General features: G+C 43.5%; 1 protein-coding gene across 2 annotated transcripts in view; it reads right to left on the reverse strand.

Annotated features, from left to right (window-relative positions):
* The window catches only part of CCDC82 (coiled-coil domain containing 82), a 45,165-nt gene that overhangs the window by 12,825 nt on the left and 20,252 nt on the right, over positions 1–12,088 (reverse strand). For both annotated transcript variants that reach the window (XM_077298465.1, XM_077298466.1), the window contains exon 5: positions 10,843–10,967. In XM_077298465.1, coding sequence (XP_077154580.1) covers positions 10,843–10,967 — 125 coding nt within the window. The remainder of the gene's footprint in view (positions 1–10,842; positions 10,968–12,088) is intronic.

The raw sequence follows: 12,088 nt of genomic DNA on the forward strand, positions 1-12,088 counted from the left end.
GGTCTCAGTCTACCACCCTACCCGTGCCCTCCGCTCCGCTAATGACCTCAGGTTAACATCCTCAATAATCAGAACCTCCCACTCCCGTCTCCCAGACTTTTCACGTGCTTCGCCAATTCTTTGGAATGCACTACCCAGGTTAATACAATTAATCCCCAATCCCCACAGTTTTAAGCCTGCCCTAAAAACGCATTTGTTCAGACTGGCCTACCGCCTCAACGCATTAACCTAACTATCCCTGTGTGGCCCATTAAAAAACAAAAAAAAACAAACCTTAATCAGGTTCCTCACATCATGTTCTCATATATTTCATGCAGGTAATAGCCCTCTGTGTCTGTACTGTTACATACTTAGGCTGGTAACCGGTTCATGCAGCTTTACATGAACACCCGAGCCTTACACTATGGCTGGTCCGAACAACGAAAGCAATTGTTATCAACCTCTCGTGTCTCCCTTTTTCCTATAGATTGTAAGCTTGCGAGCAGGGCCCTCATTCCTCTTGGTATCTATTTTGAACTGTGATTTTTGTTATGCTGTAATGTCTATTGTCTGAACAAATCCCTCTATAATTTGTAAAGCGCTGCGGAATATGTTGGCGCTATATAAATAAAATTATTATTATTATCTCTATCTTCCTCCTTCGGCCTCTCGCAGCATACTAATGCTCCAACACATGAAGACAGAAACTCCCTCGACTTTGTCTTCTCTCGGCTTTGCTCAGTGGATGATTTTACAAACTCCCCTCTCCCGCTCTCTGACCACAACCATCTTTCATTCTCTATCAAGAGCTGCCATCCCGCTCAGGTCACCCCCATTTCCACACTTATAGAAACATCCAGGCCATTAACACCCAGAAACTTATGAAGGACTTGCAGTCCTCATTGGCCCCTATCTCCTCCCTCTGATGTCCGGATTCTGCACTGAAACATTATAATGAAACCCTGCAAAGTGCCCTGGATGAATCTGCACCTCCTATACATAGAACAACTCGGCAAAGACGGCGACAACCCTAGCACACGCTGCAAACACGTTTCCTACAGCAGTGCCCCAGGTGCGCCGAACGTCTGTGAAGAAAATCTAATCTACCCGAAGATTTCATCCATTAGAAGTTTATGCTTAAAACATATAACTCTGCCCTTCACCTCTCCAAACAAACCTATTTCAACACCCTTATCACATCACTATCCAATTACCCTAAATGTCTCTTTGACACTTTTCATTCCCCACTCAATCCAAGAGTGCAGGCCCCAACCACGGATCTCCGCTCTGACGATCTGGCCAATTACTTCAAATAAAAAAATTGACCATATCCAACAGGAAACTTTTCTTTTGCTGGCTCCTCCTCTCACCTTCCCCTTACTGTTGGGGTTCCTCAAGGATCAGTCCTAGACACCCTACTTTTCTCTTTGTATACTGCACCTATTGGACAAACAATCAGTAGATTTGGTTTCCAGTACCATCTCTATGCTGACGACACCCAATTATACACTTCTCCTGATATCACGCCGACCTTTTTAGAAAACACCAGTGATTGTCCAACCGCTGTCTCCAATATCATGTCCTCCCTCTATCTGAACCTGTCAAAAACTGAACTCCTTGTGTTTCCTCCCTCTAACTAACCTACCTATGCCTGACATTGCCATCTCCGTGTGTGGTTCCACCATTACTCCCCAGCAACAAGCTTGCTACCTTGGGGTCATATTTGATTCAGAGCTTTCTTCACCCCCGCATCCGATTATTTGGCTCGCTCTTGTCATCTGCGCCTCAAAAATATTTCTAGAATTCGATCCTTTCTTACATTCAAAAAACTCTTACTGTTTCTCTTATTCATTCTCGTCTGGGCTATTGTAATTCTCTACTAATCGGCCTCCCTCTTACCAAACTATCCCCTCTCCAATCTGACTTGAATGCTGCAGCCAGGATCATATTCCTCACCGTTACACCGATGCCTCTACCTTGTGCCAGTCATTGCACTGGTTACCCATCCACTACAGAATTCAGTATAAACTTATTACCCTCACCCACAAAGCACTCCATGGCTCAGCACCACGCTACATCTCCTCCCTCCCTCCTGCGCCAATTTTTTGGAATGCACTACCCAGGTTAATTCGATTAACCCACAGTTTTAAGCGTGCACTAAAAATGCATTTCTTCAGACTGGCCTACCGCCTTCACACATTAACCTAACTATCCCTGTGTTGCCCATTCAAAATTTTTACCATAATCAGGTTCCTCGTATCATGTTCTCATACGCTTTATGCATTTAATAGCCCTCTGTGTCTGTACTGTTACGTATTCTGGCTGATAACCGGTTCATGCAGCATTACATGAACACCCGATTTCCTACATTATGGCTGGTTTGAACAACGAAAGCAAATGTTATCATCCACCTTTTGTGTCTCCACTATTTCCTCATAGATTGTAAGCTTGCGAGCAGGGCCCTCATTCCTCTAGGTATCTGTTGATCTATGGGTTTATTGTTATGCTGTAATGTCTATTGTCTGTACAAGACCCCTCTAAAATGTAAAGTGCTACGGAATATGTTTCGCTATATAAATAAAATTATTATTATTATTATAGTGGCCTCCACATAGCCCTCCATATAGTATAATGCACCCCATAGTCCTCCATATAGTATAATGCATCCAATAGTCCTCCATATAGTACAATACACTTCCTATAGTCCTCCATAAAGTATAGTGCACCCCAAAGCCCTCCATATACTAGAATGCACCCCATATTCCTACATACACACCTGGTCAAAATTGTTGGTGCCCCTCGTTTAATGACAGAAAAACCCACAATGGTCACAGAAATAACTTGAATCTGCCAAAAGTAATAATAAATTAAAAATCTATGAAAAAGAACAAATGAAAGTCAGACATTGCTTTTCAACCATGCTTCCACAGAATTTAAAAAAAATTAAAACTCATGATATAGGCCTGGACAGAAATGATGGTACCGTTAACTTAATATTTTGTCGCACAACCTTTTGAGGCAATCACTGCAATCAAACAATTCCTGTAACTGTCAATGAGACTTCTGCTCCTCTCTACAGGTATTTTGGGCTACTCCTTAAGAGCAAACTGCTCCAGTTGTCTCGTGTTTGAAGGTTGCCTTTTCCAGACGCCATGTTTCATCTCTATCCAAAGGATAGGATAGGATTTAGGTCAGGGCTCATAGAAGGCCACTTCAGAATTGTCCATTGTTTTCCTCTTAGCCATTCTTGGATGTTTTTAGCTGTGTGTTTTGGGCATTATCCTGTTGCAAGACCCATGACCTGCGACTGAGACCAAACTTTCTGACACTGGGCATCTCATTTCTCTTGATAGTCTAGAGATTTCATTGTACCCTGCACTGATTCTAGAAACCCTGTGCCAAATACAGCAAAGCAGCCCCAGAACATAACAGACCCTCCTCCATGTTTCACGGTAGGGACAGTGTTTTCTTGATATGCTTCATTTTTCCATCTGTGAACATAGAGCTGATGTGCCTTGCCAAAAATTTCCATTTATGTCTCATCTGTCCATCGGACATTCTCCCAGAAGATTTGTGGCTTGTCAACATGAAGTTTGGCAAATTCCAGTCTGGCTCTTTTTATTATTTTTTTTTCAACAATGGTGTCCTTGGCCATCTTCCATGAAGTCCACTTTGGCTCAGACAACGACGGATGATGCAATATGACACTGAAGTTCCTTGAGCTTAAAGTACACCTTTAATCTGTTTAGATGTTTTTCTGGGCTCTTTTGTTAACATTCGTATTATCCATCTCTTTGATTTGTCAACAATTTTCCTCCTGCATTATTTTCAGGGATACCATCAATTCTGTCCAGGCCTATTTCAAGAGTTTTATTTCTATTTTTTAATTCCGTGGAAGCATGGTTGAAAAGCAAACTCCTCATAGCCCTCTATATAATAAAATGCACTCCCCATAGCCCTTCATATAGTATAATGGACTCTCCATAGTCCTCTATACAGTATGATGGGTCTCACAATGTACTCACTGATTTAAAAAAAATAAACGGCACCCTGAGATCATGATTGTGTGGTCCTAATGTTTGCCATGGCAATTCACATCCAAATAGCAGTCTGTTCAGAAGTTAGCGACATTTAGGTTGTAAAAATACACTTTTCCGTTTCTGTCATGCCACCTTACATTAATTCCTGAAAATCACCTGAAGGGTTAATAAACTACCGACAGCAGTTTTCATTATGTCAGGGGGTGCGGATTTTAAAATGGTATCACTTTGGAGGGTTTTCCAATATATAGGACCCTGAAAGTCACTTCAAACCTGGATAGGTCCCTTTTCTGGTCAGATTTCATAAATTTGGCACTGTCATTAAGGGGTTAAAAGGGTATTCCCATCTCCAAGATTCTATCACAATAAGTAGGAGGTGTAACAATAATAAAATTAGCAAATGCCTCCAATTAGAAATGTAGTATAGTTTTTCTGATTCACTATGTCCCTTTCCTCATGTGCAGGCATTGCAGGACCTTAGGTATTCATGGTTACAACCACTAACAACTAGCTGTCACTATAACAGTGGTCGTAACCATGGATACCCAAGGTCCTGCACATGAGGAAGGAGACATAGCAAATGAGAAAAACTTTACTACATTTCTAATTGGAGGGATTTGCTAATATTATTATTATTACACCTACTACATATTGGGGTAGGATGTTGGAGATGGGAATACCCCTTTAACCCTTTGACACACAGAAAACAGGAGCTTCTGATGACACAGAGTATTGAGCAATAGAGGAGGAGGACAAGTGCAGAAAAGATTGTGAGGAGACACAACAACCTATTTATTGCTATCACTACACTGAAACTGTCCTCTGAGCTGTGCTCTGGTTATTAATGGAGGTAGTTAGAGTGCCGCTAATTACAGCACAGACCAGCACCGCTCAGCTCCTTCCACTTTTCTCCAGAACGTCTCCTGCCGGTCTCCGTTCTCCGCTCCCGCTCAGGATAGAGCTGCTCCGGCCAATCAGCAGCTCTACTCTCCCGCCAACACTGCCTGCTCCACCAAAGACAAAAGAGGAGATGGAGCTAAAAAAAAAAAAAAACCTAACTTTTCATTTTGTAAAAACTAAAAATCATGCTGATCTCCAATGGTTTGTACTTGTCGGATTGGAAGAATGGCGCCTAGTGATCCATTCTGTACTGAAGGTGAAATTAGACGTTACGTACCAAGATTAAGATGTCAGTACCATCAGAACATTTGGCTACGAGACAGATGTCCAGGTACTGGTGTCCACTAACCTCACTACCGGTCTCAAAGGCTATCATGGAGCAGAGGAAGCTGGAATGAAAATCTACCATCTTCAGCAACGAGTCCTGCTTTTGTCTTGGACAAGCAAAAGATCGCCAGATATAGGTCTGGAGACCACGTGGGCAATGCCATGAAGAAGCCTGCATGAGGGAGCCTACTGTCTGTGAGCAGCCTGAGTGGCACTGCGTCTGGACTGGTCACCCATTGAGCACATCTGGGACATCATTGGTCAGTGATTACAAAGGAGCTGCCAGCAGCGCATCTTGATGATTTGCCCAAGTGCATTCAGCGCGGCAGAACCTTCCTCAGACGACCAATAATAACCTCAGTGATAGCACAAACGTAATTGTATTTTATGTGATATACCAACACAAAGTATTTCTCAAGCGTAAGGCAAATGATAAAAGGTTTTCTAAATATTTTAAAAATATAAATCTGCCAATAAAGTTTGTAAAAAAAAAAAAAAAAAACGGGAAAGTTCACGGGTCTGAATACTTTTTTAAGTCACTACCATTAATGCCCATTCTTTGCATCTGTCATAAAGCACTCACATCATGTTCCTTTCTTTTCAGTGATCTCTATGAGGGCTTCCTAATCCTGGGAAATTGCTTAAAGGGAAACTATCATCAGAAAATGACCTATTGATTAAATCAAATTTTTTTTAAATGTGGGCAATGTTGTTCTTTTTTTCATATCACAATATTTATTAGCGATTTTGCAATTCTCACACCGGTAACAGTATTTATTTTTTTTTTATAGATTCTAACTTTCTGTTTCAGGAAATCCAAATATATACTAGAATCAATGAGCAGATTCGGACCCTATCTTTTCTATTCAAGCTTCTATTGAGTGTGCGCAAAGGACACTGTGAAGGAGTCAGCTGTCACATCGAAATTTGTGATTGGTGGATAATGTGTATCAGAAGTGTATAGAGTTATCGGTCATTGTGACCTGTCTCTGATGATAATGAGCCTGCTGAAAACTGTTCCAGAAAAAAAAAAAAGAAAAAGGAAGTAGCAGTCTAAAAAAAAGCCCAGTGGCCAATGTGAAAATGACAAGATTACTATTTTTTTTAAAGACTGTTAAAAATACATGTAAGGCAAAAATAGGTCATTTTCTGATAACTTCCCATTAACCCCTTCCCGACCCATGACGCCACGTAGGCGTCATGAAAACCCGTGCCAATCCGACCCATGACGCCTATGTGGCGTCATGGAATGATCGCGTCGCTGCAGAGCGGGTGAAAGGGTTAACTCCGATTTCACCCGTTCTGCAGGGACAGGGGGAGTGGTACTTCAGCCCAGAGGGGGTGGCTTCACCCCCCCGTGGCTACGATCGCTCTGATTGGCTGTTGAAAGTGAAACTGCCAATCAGAGCGATTTGTAATATTTCACCTAAAAAACTGGTGAAATATTACAATCCAGCCATGGCCGATGCTGCAATATCATCGGCCATGGCTGGAAATACTGAAGTGACCCGCCCCCCCAAGCCACTGATCTGTCCCGTAGTCCCCTCCGTCCTGTGCTCCGCTCCCCCGTCCTCCTGTCCGCTCCCCCCGTGCTCCTATGTCACCCCCCCGTGCTCCGACGCCCCACCAGTGCCCCGATCTCCCCCCCCCTTATACTTACCGAGGCTCCCGGTGCCCGTCCGCCTCCTCCATGGGCGCCGCCATCTTCCAAAATGGCGGGCGCATGCTCAGTGCGCCCGCCGAATCTGCCGGCCGGTAGATTCATTACAAAGTACATTTTGATCGCTGTGGTAGGTTCTATCACAGCGATCAAAATAAAAAAAATAATAAATAAACCCCCCCCCCTTTATCACCCCCATAGGTAGGGACAATAATAAAATAAAGAACATTTTTTTTTTCTTTTTCCACTAGGGTTAGGGTTAGAACTAGGGTTAGAACTAGGGGTAGGGTTAGGGTTAGGGTTACGGGTAGGGTTAGGGTTATGGCATGTGCACACAGTGCGGATTTGGCTGCGGATCCGCAGCGGATTGGCCGCGGATCCGCAGCGGATTGGCCGCGGATCTGCAGCGGATTGGCCGCGGATCCGCAGCGGATTGGCCGCTGCGAATTCGTAGCAGTTTTCCATCAGGTTTACAGTACCATGTACACCTATGGAAAACCAAATCCGCTGTGCCCATGGTGCGAAAAAAACCGTGCAGAAACGCTGCGTTGTATTTTCCGCAGCATGTCAATTCTTTGTGCGGATTCCGCAGCGTTTTACACCTGTTCCTCAATAGGAATCTGCAGGTGAAATCCGCACAAAAAAACACTGGAAATCTGCTGTAAATCCGCGGGTAAAACGCAGTGCCTTTTACCTGCAGATTTTTCAAAAATCGTGCGGAAAAATCTCACACGAATCCGCAACGTGGGCACATAGCCTTAGGGTTAGGGTTGGAATTAGAGTTAGGGTTGGAATTAGGGCTAGGGTTGGAAATAGGGTTAAGATTAGGCTTGTGGTTAGGGTTACGGATAGGGTTAGGGGTGCGTTGGGGTTACAGTTGTGGTTAGGGTTGGGATTAGGGTTAGGGTTGGGATTAGGGTTAGGATTAGGGTTGGAATTGGGGTTACGGGTGTGTTGCGGTTAGGGGTGTGTTGGGGTTAGGGTTGTGATTAGGGTTATGGCTACAGTTGGGATTAGGATTAGGGGTGTGTTGGGGTTAGTGTTGAAGTTAGAATTGAGGGGTTTCCACTGTTTAGGCACATCAGGGGTCTCCAAACGCAACATGGCGCCACCATTGATTCCAGCCAATCTTGCGTTCAAAAAGTCAAATGGTGCTCCCTCCCTTCCAAGCCCCGACGTGCGCCCAAACAGTGGTTTACCCCCACCTTTGGGGTACCAGCGTACTCAGGACAAACTGGGCAACAACTGTTGGGGTCCAATTTCTCCTGTTACCCTTGCAAAAATAAAAAATTACTTGCTAAAACATAATTTTTGAGGAAAGAACAATTATTTTTTATTTTCACGGCTCTGCGTTATAAACTTCTGTGAAGCACTTGGGGGTTGAAAGTGCTCACCACACATCTAGATAAGTTCCTTCGGGGGTCTAGTTTCCAAAATGGGGTCACTTGTGGGGTGTTTCTACTGTTTAGGCACATCAGGGGCTCTGCAAAAGCAACCTGACGCCCGCAGAGCATTCCATCAAAGTCTGCATTTCAAAACGTCACTACTTCCCTTCCGAACCCCGATGTGTGCCAAAACAGTGGTTTACCCCCACATATGGGGTATCAGCGTACTCAGGAGAAACTGGACAACAACTTTTGGGGTCCAATTTCTCCTGTTACCCTTGGGAAAATAAAAAATTGTGGGCTAAAAAATCATTTTTGAGAAAAGAAAAATTATTTTTTATTTTCATGGCTCTGCGTTATAAACTTCTGTGAAGCACTTGGGGGTTCAAAGTGCTCACCACACATCTAGGTTAGTTCCTTGCGAGGTCTAGTTTCCAGAATGGGGTCACTTGTGCGGGAGCTCCAATGTTTAGGCACACAGGGGCTCTCCAAACGCGACATGGTGTCCGCTAATGATTGGAGCTAATTTTCCATTCAAAAAACCAAATGGCGTGCCTTCCCTTCCGAGCCCTGCCGTGCGCCCAAACAGTGGTTTACCCCCACATATGGGGTATCATCGTACTCAGGACAAACTGGACAACAACATTTGGGGTCCAATTTCTCCTATTACACTTGGGAAAATAAAAAATTCTGGGCTAAAAATCATTTTTGAGGAAAGAAAAATTATTTTTTATTTTCACGGCTCTGCGTTATAAACTTCTGTGAAGCACCTGGGGGTTATAAGTGCTCACTATGCATCTAGATAAGTTCCTTGGGGGGTCTAGTTTCCAAAATGGGGTCACTTGTGGGGGATCTCCAATGTTTAGGCACACAGGGGCTCTCCAAACGCGACATGGTGTCCGCTAACGATTGGAGCTAATTTTCCATTCAAAAAGTCAAATGGCACGCCTCCCCTTCCGAGCCTTGCCGTGCACCCAAACAGTGGTTTACCCCCACATATGAGGTATCGGCGTACTCAGGAGAAATTGCCCAACAAATTTTAGGATCCATTTTATCCTGTTGCCCATGTGAAAATGAAAGAATTGAGGCTAAAAGAAATTTTGTGTGAAAAAAAAGTACTTTTCCATTTTTGCGGATCAATTTGTGAAGCACCTGGGGGTTTAAAGTGCTCACTATGCCTCTAGATAAGTTCCTTGGGGGGTCTAGTTTCCAAAATGGGGTCACTTGTGGAGGAGCTCCAATGTTTGGGCACACAGGGGTATTCCAAAAGCGACATGGTGTCCGCTAACGATGGAGTTAATTTTTCATTCAAAAAGTCAAATGGCGCTCCTTCCCTTCCGAGCCTTACCATGTGCCCAAACAGTGGTTTACCCCCACATGTGAGGTATCGGTGTACTCAGGAGAAATTGCCCAACAAAATTTAGGATCCATTTTATCCTGTTGCCCATGTGAAAATGAAAAAATTGAGGCTAAAATAATTTTTTGGGGAAAAAAAAGTACTTTTTCATTTTTACGGATCAATTTGTGAAGCACCTGGGGGTTTAAAGTGCTCACTATGCTTCTAGATAAGTTCCTTGGGGGGTCTAGTTTCCAAAATGGGGTCACTTGTGGGGGAGCTCCAATGTTTAGGCACACGGGGGCTCTCCAAACGCGACATGGTGTCCGCTAAAGATTGGAGCCAATTTTTCATTGAAAAAGTCAAATGGCGCTCCTTCCCTTCCGAGCCCTGCCGTGCGCCCAAACAGTGGTTTACCCCCACATATGAGGTATCAGCGTACTCAGGACAAATTGGACAACAACGTCCGTGGTCCAGTTTCTCCTTTTACCCTTGGGAAAATAAAAAAATTGTTGCTAAAATATCATTTTTGTGACTAAAAAGTTAAATGTTCATTTTTTACTTCCATGTTGCTTCTGCTGCTGTGAAACACCTGAAGGGTTAATAAACTTCTTGAATGTGGTTTTGAGCACCTTGAGGGGTGCAGTTTTTAGAATGGTGTCACTTTTGGGTATTTTCAGCCATATAGAACCCTCAAAATGACTTCAAATGTGAGGTGGTCCCTAAAAAAAATGGTTTTGTAAATTTTGTTGTAAAAATGAGAAATCACTGGTCAAATTTTAACCCTTATAACTTCCTAGCAAAAAAAAAAATTTGTTTCCAAAATTGTGCTGATGTAAAGTAGACATGTGGGAAATGTTATTTATTAACTATTTTGTGTCACATAACTCTCTGGTTTAACAGAATAAAAATTCAAAATGTGAAAATTGCGAAATTTTCAAAATTTTCGCCAAATTTCCGTTTTTTTCACAAATAAACTCAGAAATTATCGACCTAAATTTACCACTAACATGAAGCCCAATATGTCACGAAAAAACAATCTCAGAATCGCTAGGATCCGTTGAAGCGTTCCTGAGTTATTACCTCATAAAGGGACACTGGTCAGAATTGCAAAAAACGGCAAGGTCATTAAGGCCAAAATAGGCTGGGTCATGAAGGGGTTAAAGATTCTATGCATAAAGTGATGACTACGCAATGTTCTCCTTCGTGGACTACCTTATATCTCTTAGACCATCGACAGCTTGCGGTGAGTTTCTCTAGACGTGGTGTTATGATACGTTCGTCCAAATGATTCAGCGATTTCAGCATATCTTTGGCGTATCTCTTTTTTCTTTCACCCTCTACAGAATGAAAAAACAATAAAAATTGTAAAAAAAACAAACAAACAAAAAAAAAGGAAGGAATTAGTGGACGCAGTGTAACCTGTTATGATCCTTAGTGGTTGAGGATCACGAATTACTCCAGCTAAGTAACAAACATAGGACAAGCTCTAGGGAGGTGGCAAACTGGACTGACCGCAAATCTAAACCTATCCAAACACACTAGAAGTAGCCGGTGAACGTGCCTAAAAATCCTAGACGTCTCGAGCCAGCCTGAGGAACTAACTACCCCTAGAGAGAAAGAAAGACCTCTCTTGCCTCCAGAGAAATAATCCCCAAAGATATAGAAGCCCCCAACAAATAATAACGGTGAGGTAAGAGGAAGGCACATACACAGGGGTGAAAACAGATTCAGCAAATGAGGCCCACTAATACTAGATAGCAGAAAATAGTAAAGGGGTCTGTGCGGTCAGTAAAAAACCCTTACAAAATATCCACACTGAGATTTCAAGAACCCCCGCACCAACTAACGGTGTGGGGGGAGAAACTCAGTCCCCTAGAGCAACCAGCAAGCGAGGAGATCACATCTTAGCAAGCTGGACAAGAAACATGATGAATGCTGATAATCAAAAAAGGAACGGACAAAAAACTTAGTTTGTCTTGGAGAGGCTGGGAGCAAGGTAATCACAAGGAATCTGAAGAGCACTGAATACATTGATAGCAGGCAAGGAACTGAGTATCCAGGTGAGTTAAATAGGAAACCAACCAAGGATAACGAACCAGCTGATGCAGCCAACCTGCAGAAAGACAACACTACACAGTACCGCTTGTGACCACTAGAGGGAGCCTAAAAATAGAGTTCACAACAGTACCCCCCCCTTGAGGAGGGGTCACCGAACCCTCATCAAGACCCCCAGGGCGATCAGGATGAGCCGCGTGGAAGGCACGAACCAAATCGGCCGCATGAACATCAGAGGCGCCAACCCAGGAATTATCCTCCTGACCATAGCCCTTCCACTTCACCAAATACTGAAGCCTCCGTCTAGAGATACGAGAATCCAAAATCTTCTCCACCACGTACTCCAATTCTCCCTCGACCAGCACCGGAGCAGGAGGCTCAACAGAAGGAACCACAGGTACCA

Source organism: Ranitomeya variabilis, chromosome 3 (assembly GCF_051348905.1).
Source record: "Ranitomeya variabilis isolate aRanVar5 chromosome 3, aRanVar5.hap1, whole genome shotgun sequence".
Taxonomy (NCBI): Eukaryota; Metazoa; Chordata; class Amphibia; order Anura; family Dendrobatidae; genus Ranitomeya; species Ranitomeya variabilis.